The 22588-nt window shown below is 44.6% G+C and overlaps 1 protein-coding gene across 1 annotated transcript in view; it reads right to left on the bottom strand.

The window, feature by feature from the left end:
* Window positions 1–4508: 4508 nt before the first annotated feature.
* Window positions 4509–22588, bottom strand: part of LOC123654458 (kinesin-like protein KIF21B) — a 50872-nt gene continuing 32792 nt past the window's right edge. The window contains exons 9-27 of the mRNA XM_045590360.1: window positions 22359–22363; window positions 21797–21991; window positions 18277–18476; window positions 17703–17774; window positions 17545–17625; window positions 17374–17461; window positions 16154–16383; window positions 15519–15710; window positions 15075–15220; window positions 13358–13459; window positions 12542–12691; window positions 10240–10378; window positions 9934–10063; window positions 9359–9542; window positions 8777–8908; window positions 8020–8335; window positions 7670–7858; window positions 5780–5831; window positions 4509–4672 (exon numbers count right to left, since the gene is read on the bottom strand). Coding sequence (XP_045446316.1) covers window positions 4509–4672; window positions 5780–5831; window positions 7670–7858; window positions 8020–8335; window positions 8777–8908; window positions 9359–9542; window positions 9934–10063; window positions 10240–10378; window positions 12542–12691; window positions 13358–13459; window positions 15075–15220; window positions 15519–15710; window positions 16154–16383; window positions 17374–17461; window positions 17545–17625; window positions 17703–17774; window positions 18277–18476; window positions 21797–21991; window positions 22359–22363 — 2767 coding nt within the window. The remainder of the gene's footprint in view (window positions 4673–5779; window positions 5832–7669; window positions 7859–8019; window positions 8336–8776; window positions 8909–9358; window positions 9543–9933; window positions 10064–10239; window positions 10379–12541; window positions 12692–13357; window positions 13460–15074; window positions 15221–15518; window positions 15711–16153; window positions 16384–17373; window positions 17462–17544; window positions 17626–17702; window positions 17775–18276; window positions 18477–21796; window positions 21992–22358; window positions 22364–22588) is intronic.

Here is a 22588-nt window from a genome sequence, read left to right as displayed (position 1 = left end):
CTGTGAGTTTTAATTACTATTTACCTATTACCTATATTTACCTATATTTATATATATATATATATATATATATATATATATATATATATATATATATATATATATACTCTTAAAAGAACTATAATACTTTAAATTTCATACGATCAATATTCTTCTAGTGAGTGGAGTGTCAACCCTCGAAAATTATGCAGCTATAATAGAATGGAAGATAAAACTTCATGAGTTTAGGTTAGCGATTTAATATCATAATACTTTCTAAAATTGCACTTTATTAAAGACTAGCTGTGCATCGCGGTTTCACCCGCGTTAATTTGAGGAAAGTAGTTGCCTATAACGTTCATCACTATAATATCTCTATTTCTTCTAATGATTGCCCCATAAAAATTCAACACAATTATCTAAACAAAAAGAATTTGATCGCAAAAAATTGTCGTATTTATTAAAAAATATTTGGATATTTCATATCTATCTGGGCGTTAGGTACTCGGACACGGTAAACATGGTTTTTCCCGCGTAAAACCCCGATTTAGCGGAAATTTCGGGATAAAAAGGAGCCTGTGTTTGGCCCCCAAACTTTTTATCTTCTAATGAGTATCCCATAAAAATCGGTTCAGCCGCTCCAAAGATAAGCCAACAGAACGACAGACAGACAGACAAAAAGTAGGGACTACGGTACGGTACGTGAAATGATGATTATAATAATAATAATAGTAACTACGAAAATGAAAAGAACGGATCGTCAGAGAATGTGTCGCAGTGTGGCATGCACAACGTGCATTTCAAGAGATGTGCAATAAATAGGATTTGGTGTTAAATACAGCTCGACATTTCGAGATAATATTTTGGCTCTGCGACTTGTCAAATATAAGGGTTTGACGGTGCACACAATTTTTCATGTAAAGCTAGAACGTCAAGTTTGAATTTACCATCTAATGACCAGGAAATACAGGCACCAAGCGTGCCATGACTGTTCGTATACTGGAGCTAGTAAAAACCTGTATTCTTTAAGTAATTCTAAACACCTGTGTCTAATTTTTTTATTGGGTATAGCTTCTGCGCGCGACTTCGTCCGCGTGGAACAGAGGCGCGCGCAATACTTGATCATTATTTTGCTGCGATGTTATTTTAAAACTGCGATATCTCCTGAGATACTCATTGAAGTCGAATTATAAGAAAGGCTATTTTGTTTTAAATTAAATACTTGTGATGAATAACGCATTTATTTAGATAAGGATTAATATCATGTTTACAAAAACATCTTCGAAATAATACATTATTTTGGAACAAACTTGGTTAGCATAAAAAGGTTATAGTGAGCCAACCTTAAAAGATAGATATAATATAATATGCTGTTGCGGACTTTTATTTAGAACTTTTAAAGAGGATCAATTCTGTCATACATGATTTTTTCGAAACTTTGTTTTCACAGCGCACGCAGCGGAAGCTCTCAAAAGAAAAAAAAGAACCCCCGATTTTGAAACATTCTTCATTGGTGCTCAGCTCTTTTCGGTCTAAGCGTGATGATATATAGACCTATAACCTTCCTCGATAAATGGGGTATCTAACACAGAATTTTTCAAATCGGACCAGTAGTTTCTGAGATAAGCGCGTTCAAACAAACAAATAAACAAACTCTTCAGCTTTATAATATTAGTATAGATCTATAAAAATCGACTCGTGTGAAACATCTTTAGGAATACACAAATATTATGAATCAAAAGCGATTACGATTTGACGATTTTCATTTTCAACAAAAATTCGAAACGATTAATTTTAATTTATCGAATACAACACTAATTTGGAAGGTTAATTCACATTCACTTGTAGTTAAATAAGAAAGGATGCCCAAAGAAAACAAACTTTTATATAAAACGAAAAATTTATTTAAAATGAAAATACTTATATTAAACAAACAATACAAGAAATTGAAAATAATTTCATAAACAAAACTCAATTGTAAATAAAATTTAATTTCATAGAGTATACTTTTAAACTTTGGCCGTAAATTCATAGGACAATATGGATTTTAAAAACTTTTTAAGATTTCATTAACTAAAATTTAATTTCATTTTCATAAATTTCAGTGTGTTTTTTACAAAATCATTCAAATTTGGATATATTATAAACACCTAGCATGTATATTCTTCTTATAGCTTAGAATATATATTTTTTCTTATAAATTCATAATACTTTTTGAATTTTACATTTTATATAACAACTATTATTTATTCAATTTTTTTGTGTGATTGGTTTTAATTTCAAATCATTAAAAATGACTAGTTGTTATATTTGAACTCGCACCATTATATTTTACAAAAGTTTAATATTTTTTTAAAATAATAAATTGAGATTCGATTTATTTTTCATTAAAAAATTATATAATAAAGTAACATAGAACTATAAAAAACTAAGTTCACACAGTCTTAACACACTAAACATATATTGGTTAATAATGTTCGCCTTAACTCACAATAATCGTGCAGACAGAGAAAGCTTTAGCATCTCTTTACGCGCGAAAAATAAAATATTTTAGCATCTCAAAATGCTAAACAATAACATTATATAAACATTTCTATGTTGTTAATAAAGCTAAAATATTCTCATAGCCTCGCAATGATTCGAACATGGGTTATGACGATCACAAAAGAGGTAAAAATGGTAATACTGATGTATACAAAAACAATAAAATCATAGCCATAAGCCACACATATTGACTACAAAGATTATTAAAAGTTGAAGACTAATCATAATTTCAGTTCAATTCTTGTTTCTGTTCTCTCTAACTTGACAAGTATCCGTTACCCTTAAAACTTCTAACACTAATTATTGTTATAAAATAAACTATGAATACAAGAGTGTTACAAATGTACCCGTAGCACAGGAATGTACAAAAATATAATTGATCGATTAATCACAGACTATATTTTATATTTATGACATGTTTACTGCATACGTCTCTAATTAACGTTTTATTAATAACTTTATATTGATCTTGGAACCATTGAGCCCATTGCAAAGGATATATATTTTAACATTGTATAAAATTAATAATATATGCTTGAAGTATATGCAAACTCATTTTTACTATATAATTAAAAAAAAAGTTCGTGTAATCTGTGCGTTGTATTTGGCAATGAGGCGTTGGTTTCTAATAAGTCGGTTCTCTTAAAACTAGAATAGCATCGATTATATAATTTGCTACTAAAATCTTGCCGGATCGATTAAATCTAAGGCTGTTTTGTATACTAGAAGCATTTTTAAATTTTATTATGTAAACAACAATTTCTTATTATCTCTATAAAGGCCATCTGTTATACACTAGACATGATGGTATCAACCTATTTGAGTCTTACGCCGAGTTGCACGAAAAGATATTAAAATTTAAGTAGTGATTAAACTAATTTAATCGCAAGAATTGTATGAAATTCTTGTGATTAAATTAGTTTAATCTCTACTTAAATTTTAATTTTGTTTCGTGCAACTCGGCGTTAATACAAAGACAAAATATTTCAAGTCAATGCAGTAAGGCGTATACAATTTCTAAAATTACCTACTTAAAAAAATGTAAAAAAATCAAAAACCTGATGATGATCATATTGTTTTATAATTAGTAAAAAACAATGTTGAATGGAATGTATAAATTTTAATTCATAATAAAACACATATTGTCATGTTTCACTAAAATAAGATCTTTTAAAATAATCTAAACGTTACAATTCGTAACACAAACCTGTGTTGATCGCGTTAAGGAACTATCCATAGTATATCAATAGTATGATACATTTTAATTTATTCTAATGGAGTTTTTTATTTCCTAAGACTAAAAATTTATATATAATATAATTGCCATTTGTGATTGAAAATCACTCAAAATTTTCTTTATTATGTCAAACTAATTATCATCCAAAACTCTAATACTAGTCTTTTAATTGTGTACGGTGAGCATGCTTCTAAAGGTCCCGAGACGATTTAATGCAATTACCAATTCTATTTGAATAAATTATTTCAATGCGTTCAGCTAATTGCTTATTACTAACAATAGTGACAGATATTGATATTGTACACTATCGTAAACAACAAGTGTATACTTTAATTTTACTTCCATTAGAATCATTAATGACAAAACGCATTTGACAGTTGCAGTTGCTCGCTTCGGGTTTGCCTTTTTGTCTCCGTTGAAGTGTGGAATGTGTAGCCACAGTCTTAACAGCTCTCGCAGCAGTATTACCGTGCTTAGGTAAAAGGCAGTAACATTCATTTACTGGTTTTGTTAAATTTTGACACCATTATATTTCTTCAGACATTTTTTATTAAACCTATACTGTTGTTATAATACTATACTTTTTTTATTGTTTCGGCCCGTAACATCCCAATACTAGGCATGTCTTTTCCTCTATTTACTACCCGCTGCTTCACTGCGGGTTGGCGAATATACCACATATTTAGCTCAAACAAATCCAAAACTTTGAACTTAATATTGATTTTTTATTAATATTGATTTTTATATTTCACTGCCACCTAAGCACGGCAGAGTGGTAGTGGTAGTGGTAGCGGTAGCGGTAGCGGTAGTGGTAGTGGTAGCGGTAGTGGTAGTGGTAGCGGTAGTGGTAGTGGCAGTGTGACGTCACCGCCAGGCGCGGCGCGCACGCGAGGCCGCGAGCTCGCCGCGGGCCTGCGGTCACCGCGCGCTCGGCCGCACGCGCCAACAGCGGACGCGTCCGTTACTGCATAGATTTATTTTTTTTAATTTTTCATTCATAGTTCGTCACCGACAAGTGCAACAAAAATATAATAGTACAAAATTAAACATCGAGATTTAGATTACAGATAACATACACACTGCAGGTCGAGCTGCGGTGTTGTTTTTATATGACTAGGTCGGCAAACAAGGGCACAGTCCAGCTCATGGTAAGCGATTACCGTAGCCTATAGACACCTGCAGATGCCTTACCCACGACCCTCCCCAGCAGCTTTGGCAAATATATACCAGTATATATATATATATCTACAAATTATTTTATGAACTTTTTAATGTGTCAAGGTTGACAGGCGTCAAAGGTTAGCTTGGTGTAGCATTGTATAATACAGAAGCAGCAGAGAATTATAGCAAACTTACTCAATAGTTTACTATTGATATTACGTACTTTTACACATATGTGCGCATATAGATAACAATAGTAAGACATAATTCTGTACAAATCTGCTGTTCACCATCAACAAATGCAAAGCATAAAGACATATTCCGAACGATTGATTTAACATTCAATTATCTGCCTGTCAGCCTCAAAGGTATGATGACTCGTGCTATGTTAGTACAAGGAATAGAAATTGATCCATGTAAAGTCGACGGCAATAAAGTCTATCTAATAAAAATAGCTACAATAAAAGCTAAATTCTAATGTAATAAACAAATCAACACGGGGAGTGTAATGTGGTTAGTACTACAACGAAAGCCTGTCTTTGTAGAGTAGAAAACAACTGTTAGTCACACGTAAAAAAAGACAAGAATCAGAGGAAAATACGTCTAATGTGTATGTCTATAGAGATCAATTTAGCTAAGCGTTTTGCCGTTAATAACAGTGGTGAAGCGGCGACGACGCGTGCGCAAGCTTGGAGTCGGGGCGTGCAGAAACACAACTGACGAGTACTTACCGCTGGTGAGAATAATTTTGTTGTAAGTACCGATCGTAAGAGTAAAGCGTGATCGTCGGCGGTGTTTATGCAGCTAAGTGTGTTTGTGTGTGTATGTGTGTGTGTTTATGTGTGTTTGTGTGTGCACCTGTGTCGCTCAGGGCTCGCTGACCAGCCTCCACGCGCGCACTTCGCCGCCGCTGCAACACACTCACATGTTAAATAAAAAAACGCCTATAAATCTTAAAATCCTTTCTAGGCATTTCGACCTTACGTCACGCTTTATACGTGTACTGGTCCTAAGTTTGATAAATTGTATATGTAGCGGTTTTATAATATTGAGTTGGTGTGTAAATCGATAAGGACACGACAGGTTGCTACGGATAGAAATGTTACTAGTTAGTCTGTGTGACGTTACCTGTCGGCGGTGTAGAGCGCGTGGCCGGCGGGGCGCAGGGCGGGCTGTCTGTGTGACGTTACCTGCCGGCGGTGTAGAGCGCGTGGCCGGCGGGGCGCAGGGCGGGCTGTCTGTGTGACGTTACCTGCCGGCGGTGTAGAGCGCGTGGCCGGCGGGGCGCAGGGCGGGCTGTCTGTGTGACGTTACCTGCCGGCGGTGTAGAGCGCGTGGCCGGCGGGGCGCAGGGCGGGCTGTCTGTGTGACGTTACCTGCCGGCGGTGTAGAGCGCGTGGCCGGCGGGGCGCAGGGCGGGCTGTCTGTGTGACGTTACCTGCCGGCGGTGTAGAGCGCGTGGCCGGCGGGGCGCAGGACGGGCTGTCTGTGTGACGTTACCTGCCGGCGGTGTAGAGCGCGTGGCCGGCGGGGCGCAGGGCGGGCTGTCTGTGTGACGTTACCTGCCGGCGGTGTAGAGCGCGTGGCCGGCGGGGCGCAGGGCGGGCTGTCTGTGTGACGTTACCTGCCGGCGGTGTAGAGCGCGTGGGCGGCGGGGCGCAGGGCGGGCTGTCTGTGTGACGTTACCTGCCGGCGGTGTAGAGCGCGTGGCCGGCGGGGCGCAGGGCGGGCTGTCTGTGTGACGTTACCTGCCGGCGGTGTAGAGCGCGTGGCCGGCGGGGCGCAGGGCGGGCTGTCTGTGTGACGTTACCTGCCGGCGGTGTAGAGCGCGTGGCCGGCGGGGCGCAGGGCGGGCTGTCTGTGTGACGTTACCTGCCGGCGGTGTAGAGCGCGTGGCCGGCGGGGCGCAGGGCGGGCTGTCTGTGTGACGTTACCTGCCGGCGGTGTAGAGCGCGTGGCCGGCGGGGCGCAGGGCGGGCTGTCTGTGTGACGTTACCTGCCGGCGGTGTAGAGCGCGTGGCCGGCGGGGCGCAGGGCGGGCTGTCTGTGTGACGTTACCTGCCGGCGGTGTAGAGCGCGTGGCCGGCGGGGCGCAGGGCGGGCTGTCTGTGTGACGTTACCTGCCGGCGGTGTAGAGCGCGTGGCCGGCGGGGCGCAGGGCGGGCTGTCTGTGTGACGTTACCTGCCGGCGGTGTAGAGCGCGTGGCCGGCGGGGCGCAGGGCGGGCTGTCTGTGTGACGTTACCTGCCGGCGGTGTAGAGCGCGTGGCCGGCGGGGCGCAGGGCGGGCTGTCTGTGTGACGTTACCTGCCGGCGGTGTAGAGCGCGTGGCCGGCGGGGCGCAGGGCGGGCTGTCTGTGTGACGTTACCTGCCGGCGGTGTAGAGCGCGTGGCCGGCGGGGCGCAGGGCGGGCTGTCTGTGTGACGTTACCTGCCGGCGGTGTAGAGCGCGTGGCCGGCGGGGCGCAGGGCGGGCTGTCTGTGTGACGTTACCTGCCGGCGGTGTAGAGCGCGTGGCCGGCGGGGCGCAGGGCGGGCTGTCTGTGTGACGTTACCTGCCGGCGGTGTAGAGCGCGTGGCCGGCGGGGCGCAGGGCGGGCTGTCTGTGTGACGTTACCTGCCGGCGGTGTAGAGCGCGTGGCCGGCGGGGCGCAGGGCGGGCTGTCTGTGTGACGTTACCTGCCGGCGGTGTAGAGCGCGTGGCCGGCGGGGCGCAGGGCGGGCTGTCTGTGTGACGTTACCTGCCGGCGGTGTAGAGCGCGTGGCCGGCGGGGCAGGCGGCCAGCGCGGCGGGCGCGTCGGGCAGGGCGGCGGGGGGCGCGGCGGGGCGCAGGGCGGGGCTCCACAGGCGCAGCGCCTGGTCGCGCCCGCAGCTCGCCAGCCCACCGCCCGCCACGCACAGGCCCGTCACCCAGCCCTTGTGCGCGTTCATCACGCTCTGACGGGAGAACGTACCAAATAATATTATCGTTTTTTGCAACCGTCTTATGACAAACGTACTGTAAGTGTATTGTAGCATACTCGAATTTATACACACTTAACGAACGTCAAAAAATCTATACTCTCTGTGTGTAGCGTGTGTAGTAGTCATCGACTTACATGCGAGAGCGTGTTGTCTGTTAGCGACCAGCACTTGACGCTTGAGTCGCGCGAGGCGCTGTACAGCAACGAGCCCCGCAACACCAGAGCTTGCACGCCATCGTAGTGCGGCGGCTCCAGAGGCCTGCGCTCGCTAGCCTCCCAGCCCCCACCGGCCGTGCCGCCCGCAGACCCGCCAGTGGGGCCCACGTGCAGTACGCGCACGCAGTGGTCACGCGAACCCGTGGCCACCCGGTCACCGGTGCCGAGTGCTGCACGCGCCAGGCACATCACTGCCGCCGTATGTCCCGACCACGTCTTGTACACGCACTCCAACCTACGACAGAGAGACTCGTTTACACGGATATGATGGCCAGTGTTAGCTATCTCGTTCGATAGATTACTTTTGCCCAACATTTCCATCTTTTACTTTATTAATTTTGAATATAACCCGTTTTCCACTAAAACTAAAATCTATATAAAAAAACAATTTTTTCCTTTCTTAAGTTTTCCTCAGCATTATTAAAACCCAAATATTATTTGTTCAAACTTTCGCGAACATTAAAAAAAGAAATGGGAAAAATTCTAAAGCATTTAATTTTCATAAATTCGCCAATCATTTTTGCCAACCCAGTGCAGTGGAGCAGTGTGGTGGATTAAGCTTCGCGATCCTTCTTCTACATAGAAAAAGTGGTCAATGCCCATCAGTGGGATAATACAAGCTGAACACCATTTATTAGTTTTATTCTAGTTTAAAGGCAACGTGTTAAGTTCTCACATGCGCAGGTCCCACATCCGCAGCTTGTCCGCGGCGGCAGTGTACAGTCGCGTGGAGGTGGCGAGCGCGATGGCCGTCACCGCCGCCTCCCCCCCGCGTACTGCCGCGTTGGCACCGGATGCACCCGACGACCTGAAATAATTATTCCATTAACAAAAATTACTTAGAAGGTATTGCGATGGATTTTTCTCTTTATGAACAATTGTGAACGCTAATGACAGTTCTGTGCTTTTTGCTCCGGGATTAGATAACTCATACGGCAATCATCTGGGACATGAGAAACATATAGCCTATATTTATAGTGAGCGGAAATAAAACATGTGACCATTAAATTATCACTGACTGACTTCCTTTAATCATTGCCGTGTTTACGCTTCCTAGTCCAGCTTTAGTTCACAGCATTAGGTACTGATTCTGTACGTGTGGGAGTGCGTGGAAGTCGTGTATCATTTAGTCATCGCCGGTTCCACTCACAGCATTGGCTCAACTGAACTTGGTATCGAAGAGCATGACGGCAGCTCCTGCTACGGCTAGGTCAACGTGCAGCTCTTGTGTCACCTACATAAAGCCAGCTCCACTCACCACAGCACAGCATTGGGTCCACTGGTCCTGGTGTCGAAGAGCTTGACGGCGGCCCCTGCTGCGGCTAGAACCACGCGAGGGTCGTATTCACTGGCGGAGGCGGCGAGTGCTACAACGGCGCCGCCGCACCACGCGCGCCACGCCTCCCGCCCACCTTGCAAGTCCCAGCCACGGACCGTGCGGTCTGCAAATATCACAAACTCGTTAAGAAACTTTTATGAGGCACAGAATTTTTTCTATAAACTGATTGCTAAACAAGGACAAAATGAATGGAATACATTAAAAGTAACATTTAAAAGTAATTTTCTATCTAACAAGATTCTCAGATTTACTTAAATACGTATGTGTCCGTGTGTGTGCGAGCGCGGCGCCCACGTGGCCCTCCGCCACGTGCGTGCACTGTGTGTGAGTGTGTCTATGCCTGTGTGTATGTGCGTGCGACTGACCCACGCCGCCGCTGTAGAGCGCGTGCGAGGTGGCGGCGAGCGCGAGCGCGGCGCCCACGTGGCCCTCCGCCACGTGCGTGCACTGTGTGTGAGTGTGTCTATGCCTGTGTGTATGTGTGTGCGACTGACCCACGCCGCCGCTGTAGAGCGCGTGCGAGGTGGCGGCGAGCGCGAGCGCGGCGCCCACGTGGCCCTCCGCCACGTGCGTGCACTGCAACCACGAGCTCGCACCGTTGCCCACACCGCTAACACTCGTGCGCTGCGACCGACCAATTTTGATCTTAATATTAATTGACTGTGCTATTAATCTTATATATCAATTAATCTTTTTATACTTAATGTAATATTGCGTGTAAGCATACATGAAGAGTAGAGAATTATAATATACATAACATAGGTCAACAGTAATAATACTTTTATTGTAATAAACAATACCTTAAGGGTGACTTCTTTGACAGTACCCTGTGGCGCTTGGTCAGGCGCGGCACCCGTGAGCCTTAGGAACACGTCGTCATCTCGGGTTCTTCGAGCAGCCCCTGGGGACGCAGGCGGAGTCCCTTCACCACTCACCTCTCTGACATTAAATTATTAACATTTTAATTTAACTGGTTTATACAAATCAAATTCAACATGAATTATTAATTATATGATTTTTCGATTGTTATATTGATTGTGATCCGAAATCATTTAAATGGTTTTATACTCGTATATATTTTTAAGACATGAGTTAATCTTAATGACTATTTTTTCGTGTTATAGTTAGATGCCTAAAAGCTCAACTATGTTATTTGTCTACTTTTATATGCGCTAAATATATAAATAATAGCATAAACTGTAAATGCGATACAAGTTTTATTGAATGTATATTTTATTTAGACTTTTGAAATATGAAATACAACTAATGAATTTTGATATTTAAATGTAATGGATAACACATGTTGGTTATATTTAGCTATTCATACGATAATGATCAAGCATTACAATGTATGAAAATGAAACAGTTATGAACGAAAAAAAAAAAAAAAAATTACTTACACACGCACTAAACTACGATTGTATTAGGACACTGGTAATCTTTGTGTGATTTTGAATAAAATGTGATAACAAAATGTTGTCACAAAATTATAGATTGTAAATATATCACGAAAATTATATATTATTGTCTGAATACTGATATACAGTAAAAGTTATTTATTTTGACGGAATTAAAGAATGAATATTTGAAAAAAGCTGAGAAATAAAAAAAGTAAGTCACACATTTTTTATATAATTTAATTCTACATTAATTGAAATTTTGTGTATCTGGTGTGAAATACTGTAGGGTTAAAAATCTGTACTGTTAAATTTTTTTATATTATAATAAAATAGTATTGTAATATGTATATATCTTAGATTTATAACAAAGTTACATGCATATAAGTGTAACGTGCTTCATGCAAGGATGCAAAACAAACACAAATGTACTGGCAATGTTTTATTGTGCTTACATTTAGCTAAATACAGGTTTCTATACACCTAAACCGCATTAAAGCCTACGTTTACAACTGTAGGCAGTCTTAACGACTAATTGCATTCAACAAATATTTCATACAAATATTTCAATCAAGACTCAGAACTGTCTATTTGTTAATAACACGCTTAATATTATACTTTGGATAATTAGTGACACGTCTAAACGTTTTTAATCTATTTTCATACAAATATAATTGGATATTTATAAATTGCAATAAAAATATTGAAAAGTAAATAGCAAAAGGTAGAGTTATTTACATAATAACGGCATGCAAGGGTTTAGTTAATTATTTTCGCTATATATTTGTTTCAATACATGCACCAAAATTGTATATTTGTTAATTCTTATATATTATACACATATTTTAAATCTAATTATACTTTTAAATATATATTAAAGATATTTGGACAGGGTATTATTAACTATATATTAATTACACTAGAGATGCATAATTAAACAACATGCATGAGTTTGAGGTATTTAAATTTTGTAACAAAGCTTTGATTTATTTAAATATCCATTGAATTTGTTCTAGGTCTTTTGTCTATTTTCTAGACTGGTTTTGGTCTGGGACCTGGGTCTAGACGGTCGCCGTCAGTCCTCCACTATGGACAGGTCGGTGAGAAGGCTGCAAGCAACAAAACGTGTCAAGCGCCTCCACCTTCGCAAGATATTATGTTCTAGAAGCTTTATAGAATACAAGACTACCCCCGTGCTTTTCAGTAGAATTTATTGCCAATTTTTAAACGACAGTCTATGTCTGTGGTGAATATGATTTATTACTTAGAAACTTTTTAATTAATTGACTTATAATGGAATAATATATTTGATTTGCTAGGATCGGAAAATACCGCTTGGACCAAATGAACTACATGGCTTTACAGTGCTAATATTAAAAGAAAAATATGTGCGGTTTGTAATAAAAAGTCAGAGAGACATGTACTCGTCATCGTACTATAATTATGGAAAAAGAAAATTCTCTTCTTAGGAATATACTAAAAGTGAATATATTCTATAAAGACTTCTATAAAACACAAACTGTGCATGTGCATACCAAATATACTTTGAACCGTACAACTTGGTTATAGGTGGACTGTTCCTTACTATCATATCTTAATTTCCGTTTTTAACTGTATTATGAGTACGTGACATTTTTTATCAATAGTATAGTTGTTTATGTTAGTGTATGTTTGTAGTGTTGGTATAGTATATAATATTACTTACCGTAAGCTTCCAGGAGCACTGGGAACGCGACTGAGGGGCGCTGGTCGCGGAGTGGTGGGCTCCACCATGGATTGAGTCATGGGGTCATCCTCCATGTCCTCACGACCGTACACGCCCAGGTCCCGTAAGCGCACGGAACCGCGCCGACCACTGAGAAACATCGTTTATTAATAACGTAAAATAGAATGGTCAATGGAAGATTAACAAATCATTTTCAGTTAGAATTACAGTATTTAACAGACTATTACGAAAATTAGCTACATTATTATTATTTATAAAATGTTAATAATAATAGAAATTATTGAGTGACACTTTTATCACTGACATTGTTTTGTAAATTTTGAATTTTAATTCATGAAATTATAATACCTACATTTACATAGTTTCCATTGAAAGATCAAGCAAAAACAATTATAATAGCTACACAATACAGTTAACAAATAAAGCATTTATTATTTGCTTTGATAAATGTAAATCTATAATATAAAAATGAGTCGCTGAATGTGTTGCTAAGCGCAAAACTCGAGAACGGTTGGACCGATTTCGCTAATTCTTTTTTTTAAATATTCCTTGAAGTACGAGGATGGTTCTTACGGAGAGAAAAATTCTAAAAAAAAAAAAAATTAAATTTCCTGAAAAAGTCTAAAAACAACACTTTTCTATACTCCCATACAAAAGATTTGTGATAATACTTAAAAGTCAATTTGAACTTTAATACCATACGATAAAGTTTGTGTTAGGCGATACGAAGTTCGCCGGGTCAGCTAGTATCGTATAAAAGTACAATTTTAAATTATACGTAAACGTAGTACGTACGTGTTTCTGTGGAAGGGCGAGTTGCTGTTGTCGTCGGGAGGTGACGTAGGCGCCGTGGTCGATTCTTGATGTGTTATATGCGGCCGCACGTCTATGAGTGAGCTGTGAAACAATTTCGGTGATATAAAGAGTCCTGATTTTCTAACTGATAAAAATCTTACTGATAAAAGTCATAAGGTTTGTCAGTATGGAGCAAAACACCGTATTGGGTAATTTATATTCATGGTATAATAATCGGCACGGATTTTGGGCGTTGACCTTCAACTATAAATCAACATTATGTGGACATATTTTCAGATATACATATAATCAGTACTAACATTTCATTTATTTTTGTACTTTTCTGTTTACGACTAATGCACGATTCGCAAAGCAATCGCCCATTCTGTCACCGATATATTTCAGTATATATCGACACTTATAGCAAATATTGCTTTTGTGTTTGGGTCTCTCAGTCGTCCCACCAGATGACGCTGTCAAGGGCAATAAATATAGAAGATGGATATTTTTAATTCATTTTATTTTATTTAATTTTGAACACCAACTTACAGCACATAAGAAATTATATGAGTACAAATTGGACATTTCGACTAAGCCATTTATGGGTATTCGCATATGGTTATTTAAATGATGAGACCACCAAACAATGACAATAAATCTACAAAACAAAACAAAAACAAAAATCCCCAAAGATAAGGAATGTTTCTTGCCTCTATAAAAGAAAAATAAAGATTAAAAAAAAAAAAATTTGCATCCCTGACGCGGAGACAATGAACTCCAAAGCAAACAATCTATTCACATATTAGAAGAAAAAACAATTGTCTTGGTACCTGTATGCGGTGTTATGCTCTCTGCTGCTGCATCGTGCACTCAATACGTATAGCGAACGTGTTGTTACCTGTCGACGGGCGACACGGAGCGCGTGGAGGTCCCGGAGGACACGTGCGCCAGCAGCGCGGCCAGCGCCGGCGCGGGCCACGCCTGCGCTCAATACGTATAGCGAACGTGTTGTTACCTGTCGACGGGCGACACGGAGCGCGTGGAGGTCCCGGAGGACACGTGCGCCAGCAGCGCGGCCAGCGCCGGCGCGGGCCACGCCTGCGCTCAATACGTATAGCGAACGTGTTGTTACCTGTCGACGGGCGACACGGAGCGCGTGGAGGTCCCGGAGGACACGTGCGCCAGCAGCGCGGCCAGCGCCGGCGCGGGCCACGCCTGCGCTCAATACGTATAGCGAACGTGTTGTTACCTGTCGACGGGCGACACGGAGCGCGTGGAGGTCCCGGAGGACACGTGCGCCAGCAGCGCGGCCAGCGCCGGCGCGGGCCACGCCTGCGCTCAATACGTATAGCGAACGTGTTGTTACCTGTCGACGGGCGACACGGAGCGCGTGGAGGTCCCGGAGGACACGTGCGCCAGCAGCGCGGCCAGCGCCGGCGCGGGCCACGCCTGCGCTCAATACGTATAGCGAACGTGTTGTTACCTGTCGACGGGCGACACGGAGCGCGTGGAGGTCCCGGAGGACACGTGCGCCAGCAGCGCGGCCAGCGCCGGCGCGGGCCACGCCTGCGCTCAATACGTATAGCGAACGTGTTGTTACCTGTCGACGGGCGACACGGAGCGCGTGGAGGTCCCGGAGGACACGTGCGCCAGCAGCGCGGCCAGCGCCGGCGCGGGCCACGCCTGCGCTCAATACGTATAGCGAACGTGTTGTTACCTGTCGACGGGCGACACGGAGCGCGTGGAGGTCCCGGAGGACACGTGCGCCAGCAGCGCGGCCAGCGCCGGCGCGGGCCACGCCTGCGCACTCTGCTGCTCCGCTGCAAGCAGCGCGCTCGCGTCGCGCTCTGATTTCTCCTCCAGCTAGCATATATGAGACACTTGATAATCATCTTTATAGTAACAGTTAATAAGTTGAAAACATAATGTTCTACATTTAAGGAAGAATGACAGTGTAACTTAAAAATAACTAAAATCCGATCATCAATAATGTCGGTATGTTTGTTATGTAAAATAGGCTTTATTTAATCACACCGTGACGAAAATCATGAAAATTTATGTTTAAACCAATAAAAAAATTTACAACACAAAATTATGGGAAGTCTCTTTCGTATCTCTTATACGTCTATAATGTTAGTATATTTAAACAAGTACATATAACAATAGTACAGCGACAAAAGAGCAATCTTACCTCGAGCAGCTGCGCGCGCGTGTCTGCGAGGGTGCGGCGGGAGCGCGCCGCGTCGTGCGCGTGTCGCAGCGCTTCCTGCGCGAGTTGCTCCAGAGCGTAGCGCGCCGCCTCGCTGTCTACAGTCTCTAGCACACGCGGCAGTTCATTTTCTTCGTTTTCCTCCTGAAAAATTACATTACATAAACATTGTACAGTTATATATAATATTTAGCACTATGCACAGCACACGAACTTTTATACTATTAATTAAATCATATAGTTGCGTACAGCTAGCAATCGTGTATTATATTATTTATGGAGCTGTCAACAAAAAACTAACACATTCGTTACTGGTCCTTCGAGCCGGATGGAGCAATATAAATCGACTGTTTTCATCGAATTCATAAAATAACTTCTTTGAAAAGTAAAAAGCTAAAATTAGCTGCTTCGAGATATAGATTACGAGATATAGAATAATCCTTGGAGAATACCATGGTTTGATGAGTGTAAGCTGAGTGATGAAGAAAAAAAAAAAACCTCTTCGAGCGACCTTTTGGTCGTTTGCTTGTAAAATTTTACCTAATGATATTAATTACGTGGACACACTCGTCTACGAGGGGGCTGACCTCGATCTGCATGATCTGCGACTGCGTGTCGGCGATGGCGTCCCGCAGGTAGGCGAGCAGCGCGCGCGCGTCCGCGCCCGGGGCGGCGGCGGCGCGGTCCCGCTGGCGCAGCTGGTGCTCCAGCGCCGCCTCCAGCTCGCCCAGCGTGCAGCGCGCGGCGCACGCGCGCGACAGCCAGCACTGCAGCCGCGCCCACAGCTCGCGCCCCGCCGCGCGCCCGCGCGCCCTCCCTGCGCTCACACGGGGCTCGGTGTACGGACAGCGCGTACCACGTACGGTTGTTACGAATACGTACGCAGCGTTATGTATTACTCTAATTGCTTCTTTTTTAATCGGTAAAAAACAAGCATTCTTTCGAAAGTTCTCGAAATCGAATATGTCTCATAAATTATAGCTACATTTCTGCTCCCTGCTTTCTGCTCCGAGGGTTGTGGGTTCGATTCCCACCCCGAGTCTGGGTGTAGTATAAATATTTATTTATATATTTATATATGTATTATTTATAAGTATGTTTATCGAAAAAAAAAAATGGAGCTATATACCAGTCGGCTGTTACCTATAACACAAGCATTAAGTTGCTTACTTTGGGAACAGACGACCGTGTGTGTATTGTGTAGTAATAAAAAAAAAATTAAACTTAAGAGTCAAAGGATATTGCAATTAAATTAGAAACGGAAAGACGATTTTATTAGAGATGGAACGATACTTCCTTACATCTGTATTTGACAGATGCACGGAACAAAGAGTAAAAATATAGAGATGCGCCGCGACAGTCGTTTATCTAGACTAATAATAACAATCATAACAGTAAATGACAACAGATACATGTATAGAGCACGTATAAATCGTAACATTTATGATACCACGGCTAATAACTATATTTAAACTAGCTGACTCGGCAAACGTTGTCTTGACGCTAAATGCTATTTAAAAATATGGGTTGGTGGTAGGAGGGTGAAAATTTAGGGTTGTATGTATTTTTCAACGCCAAATAATTATAAAATAAAAAAATAAATAATTTGTCTAAAAATTAAAAAAAAAATAGGGGTGGGCTACCCTTAACATTTAGGGGGATGAAAAATAGACGTTGGTTGATCCTCTGACCTACCCAATATGCACACAAAATTTCATGAGAATCGGTCAAGCCGTTTCGGAGGAGTTTAACTACAAACAGCGCGACACGAGAATTTTATACATTAGATAAAATATATTTTAATTACCGTGCAATCGCCCAGCCGCCCGACTGCTGAGTTTATCCCGGTGACCGCGCCTTAACAGCGATACCTCTTCCTGTTTTCGTTTCAATACCTATAAATAAAACAATATTTAATTTTTTTTCCTAATTTGATACATCATATTAATTGAAATGGATTGATGAAATTTTGACATGCCTGTTCTTTGAGTTTTGTTTCCGCTTCGAGGCTCCTAATCAAATTTGCGTTCTTACGAGATTCTTTTCGTAGCTGAGCAACCTGCATTATAAAATAATATATATTTTTTAGTAAAAAGTTTATAACAGTCTACCGTCAACTAATGTGAATGAATTTACCTCTTTCGCCCGCGCGGCTTCTGCTTGTGCGTGACGTTTGGACTCCGCACGCATGCGTTGTACTAATTTCACCTGAAATACAAAAAAAATTCCTTATAAAATTTACAATTACTTTTACCTTATGACTAATTTGGCTAAAAGTAAAAGATTTTAATTACCTACTATGTCTACTACTACGACTATGTCTTTATTCATTTTATTTTAATATTTAAAGGAAAAATACAATATGATAAACTGTACCAACAATATATACGAGTCGTTTAACAGTGCACTGTGTAGTAGACAAAAACATTTTAAACGGCTTTGTCTAGTATTTACTCTCGTGTTGGTCGGGTCGGCAAACACAGACAATACACAGGTAAAAACGTCCAGACCACGGCAGACATCTGTGTGGCCATAAGAAATGTATGCCATGTGCGGGGACCGAATCTACGATCGCCAGAGAAACTGCCTTAAAACCGTTGGGCTAACGGGTCGTCAGAGAAAAGAGAAAAAGTAAAAATAGACAAAAATCAATAACACCAGTGGACTGTAAATCAGCTATCAATGACCACTGCAGCGCTGCAGCGCTTACCTTGTCCCGCTTGAGGTTCTGCAGCTCGGATCGCAGCGAGTGTATCTGCTGCGCGGTGTGTTGCTGCGAGCGCTGCAGGCGCGCGTGCTCGCGCTGGGCCGCCTGCAGGCGCCGGAGCTCGCGCGACATGCCGCTCACGCGCCGCTCGTACTCTTCCTTCACGCGCTTTAATTTGTCCGTCGGTGGCGATGATTGCGACGCTGGATATATGGTAAAGAATTGACAATATTTATTCGGTAATAACTTTTAATTATATTACTAGGGTGGCAAGTATGAACAGCCTACCTGATGGTATGCGATTACCGTAGCTTATGACATCGGCAACACCATGTGAATTTGAAGCGCATTCTAAATCTAAAACCTCACCATCCTCAATAGATTAGGTTACCTTACTCAACCGCCGGAACACAGCTCTACTAGACAGTAGTATTCTCATCCCATCTCCATTCGGGGTGAACGGATCTTTTACAAGCGACCTTTTTTCTTCATTATTTATTATTTCAACCGATGATATGTAGCATCCATATATCAAATAACATTCGTGGCACGGATCTGCGCGTGCAGCTGGTCGAGGCGCAGCTCGTAGTGTGATCACAACACACAACACACATACAGACACACGTCAGACTGTATGTACTCACCGAGCGAGGCCAGCACCTTGTCGCGCTCCTCGCCCGTGGCGCGGATCTGCGCGTGCAGCTGGTCGAGGCGCAGCTCGTAGTGTGATCACAACACACAACACACACACACGTCAGACTGTATGTACTCACCGAGCGAGGCCAGCACCTTGTCGCGCTCCTCGCCCGTGGCGCGGATCTGCGCGTGCAGCTGGTCGAGGCGCAGCTCGTAGTGTGATCACAACACACAACACACACACACGTCAGACTGTATGTACTCACCGAGCGAGGCCAGCACCTTGTCGCGCTCCTCGCCCGTGGCGCGGATCTGCGCGTGCAGCTGGTCGAGGCGCAGCTCGTAGTGTGATCACAACACACAACACACACACGTCAGACTGTATGTACTCACCGAGCGAGGCCAGCACCTTGTCGCGCTCCTCGCCCGTGGCGCGGATCTGCGCGTGCAGCTGGTCGAGGCGCAGCTCGTAGTGTGATCACAACACACAACACACACCACACACACACGTCAGACTGTATGTACTCACCGAGCGAGGCCAGCACCTTGTCGCGCTCCTCGCCCGTGGCGCGGATCTGCGCGTGCAGCTGGTCGAGGCGCAGCTCGTAGTGTGATCACAACTCACAACACACATACAGACACACGTCAGACTGTATGTACTCACCGAGCGAGGCCAGCACCTTGTCGCGCTCCTCGCCCGTGGCGCGGATCTGCGCGTGCAGCTGGTCGAGGCGCAGCTCGTAGTGTGATCACAACACACAACACACACCACACACACACGTCAGACTGTATGTACTCACCGAGCGAGGCCAGCACCTTGTCGCGCTCCTCGCCCGTGGCGCGGATCTGCGCGTGCAGCTGGTCGAGGCGCAGCTCGTAGTGTGATCACAACACACAACACACACACACGTCAGACTGTATGTACTCACCGAGCGAGGCCAGCACCTTGTCGCGCTCCTCGCCCGTGGCGCGGATCTGCGCGTGCAGCTGGTCGAGGCGCAGCTCGTAGTGTGATCACAACACACAACACACACCACACACACACGTCAGACTGTATGTACTCACCGAGCGAGGCCAGCACCTTGTCGCGCTCCTCGCCCGTGGCGCGGATCTGCGCGTGCAGCTGGTCGAGGCGCAGCTCGTAGTGTGATCACAACACACAACACACACACACGTCAGACTGTATGTACTCACCGAGCGAGGCCAGCACCTTGTCGCGCTCCTCGCCCGTGGCGCGGATCTGCGCGTGCAGCTGGTCGAGGCGCAGCTCGTAGTGTGATCACAACACACAACACACACACACGTCAGACTGTATGTACTCACCGAGCGAGGCCAGCACCTTGTCGCGCTCCTCGCCCGTGGCGCGGATCTGCGCGTGCAGCTGGTCGAGGCGCAGCTCGTAGTGTGATCACAACACACAACACACACACACGTCAGACTGTATGTACTCACCGAGCGAGGCCAGCACCTTGTCGCGCTCCTCGCCCGTGGCGCGGATCTGCGCGTGCAGCTGGTCGAGGCGCAGCTCGTAGTGTGATCACAACACACAACACACACACACACGTCAGACTGTATGTACTCACCGAGCGAGGCCAGCACCTTGTCGCGCTCCTCGCCCGTGGCGCGGATCTGCGCGTGCAGCTGGTCGAGGCGCAGCTCGTAGTGTGATCACAACACACAACACACACACACGTCAGACTGTATGTACTCACCGAGCGAGGCCAGCACCTTGTCGCGCTCCTCGCCCGTGGCGCGGATCTGCGCGTGCAGCTGGTCGAGGCGCAGCTCGTAGTGTGATCACAACACACAACACACACACACGTCAGACTGTATGTACTCACCGAGCGAGGCCAGCACCTTGTCGCGCTCCTCGCCCGTGGCGCGGATCTGCGCGTGCAGCTGGTCGAGGCGCAGCTCGTAGTGTGATCACAACACACAACACACACCACACACACACGTCAGACTGTATGTACTCACCGAGCGAGGCCAGCACCTTGTCGCGCTCCTCGCCCGTGGCGCGGATCTGCGCGTGCAGCTGGTCGAGGCGCAGCTCGTAGTGTGATCACAACACACAACACACACACACGTCAGACTGTATGTACTCACCGAGCGAGGCCAGCACCTTGTCGCGCTCCTCGCCCGTGGCGCGGATCTGCGCGTGCAGCTGGTCGAGGCGCAGCTCGTAGTGTGATCACAACACACAACACACACACACGTCAGACTGTATGTACTCACCGAGCGAGGCCAGCACCTTGTCGCGCTCCTCGCCCGTGGCGCGGATCTGCGCGTGCAGCTGGTCGAGGCGCAGCTCGTAGTGTGATCACAACACACAACACACACACACGTCAGACTGTATGTACTCACCGAGCGAGGCCAGCACCTTGTCGCGCTCCTCGCCCGTGGCGCGGATCTGCGCGTGCAGCTGGTCGAGGCGCAGCTCGTAGTGTGATCACAACACACAACACACACACACGTCAGACTGTATGTACTCACCGAGCGAGGCCAGCACCTTGTCGCGCTCCTCGCCCGTGGCGCGGATCTGCGCGTGCAGCTGGTCGAGGCGCAGCTCGTAGTGTGATCACAACACACAACACACACCACACACACACGTCAGACTGTATGTACTCACCGAGCGAGGCCAGCACCTTGTCGCGCTCCTCGCCCGTGGCGCGGATCTGCGCGTGCAGCTGGTCGAGGCGCAGCTCGTAGTGTGATCACAACACACAACACACACACACGTCAGACTGTATGTACTCACCGAGCGAGGCCAGCACCTTGTCGCGCTCCTCGCCCGTGGCGCGGATCTGCGCGTGCAGCTGGTCGAGGCGCAGCTCGTAGTGTGATCACAACACACAACACACACACACGTCAGACTGTATGTACTCACCGAGCGAGGCCAGCACCTTGTCGCGCTCCTCGCCCGTGGCGCGGATCTGCGCGTGCAGCTGGTCGAGGCGCAGCTCGTAGTGCGCGCGCAGGGCCGCCAGACGGCGCTGCGACGCCTCCAGTTGCTCCACCAGGCGCGCCTTCGTGTCGATGTCCTCGCTCAGCGCCGCCAGCTGCTCCGACAGCATGCGCTGGCCTGCACGGTTATATTGCATTATTACATTTAGCATACTATACACTGTGTTATAAAAAACATTTTCGTACCACTTGCTCAAAAAAGTGACATTCTATGCCACAAAAAGTGAACATAACAATAGTCATTTTTAATCTGTTAAAAACAGGGAAAGAAAATTGTACTGAATTTCATTCATCCTCTAGGGGGAGAATGTGATTTAAATTTGGAATACTTACCGAAATTTATACTGAACTACATCTGTGTTTACACCATTGAGTTTGTATACAAAGCATTATACATGTTTTTGAAAAAGGAATACGCATTTATTATGCGGTTATGATTATTAAATAAAATTACGGAAACCGACGAGGCCGTATGAGCTTGATACCTTTGCTTTTTCGACGAAAAAATATTAGTCTAGGAATTTGCCGCGTCTTTGTTTTTTTCAAATACATAAACGTTAAGTTTATTTAATTTATTTTTATAAATAAGTTAATGTTCTAAAAATACGTTACGATGTTAAATCAAAGCGAGAGTGACAGTGAATTGTTGGATTCTATCAGTAATCGGATCAATGTTAACTTTTACTTTTAATTGTCATTATTTTTAGTAAATGCT

The sequence above is a fragment of the Melitaea cinxia genome, chromosome 1 (assembly GCF_905220565.1).
Source record: "Melitaea cinxia chromosome 1, ilMelCinx1.1, whole genome shotgun sequence".
NCBI classification, from domain to species: domain Eukaryota; kingdom Metazoa; phylum Arthropoda; class Insecta; order Lepidoptera; family Nymphalidae; genus Melitaea; species Melitaea cinxia.
This window is presented reverse-complemented; position numbering and strand designations above follow the sequence as displayed.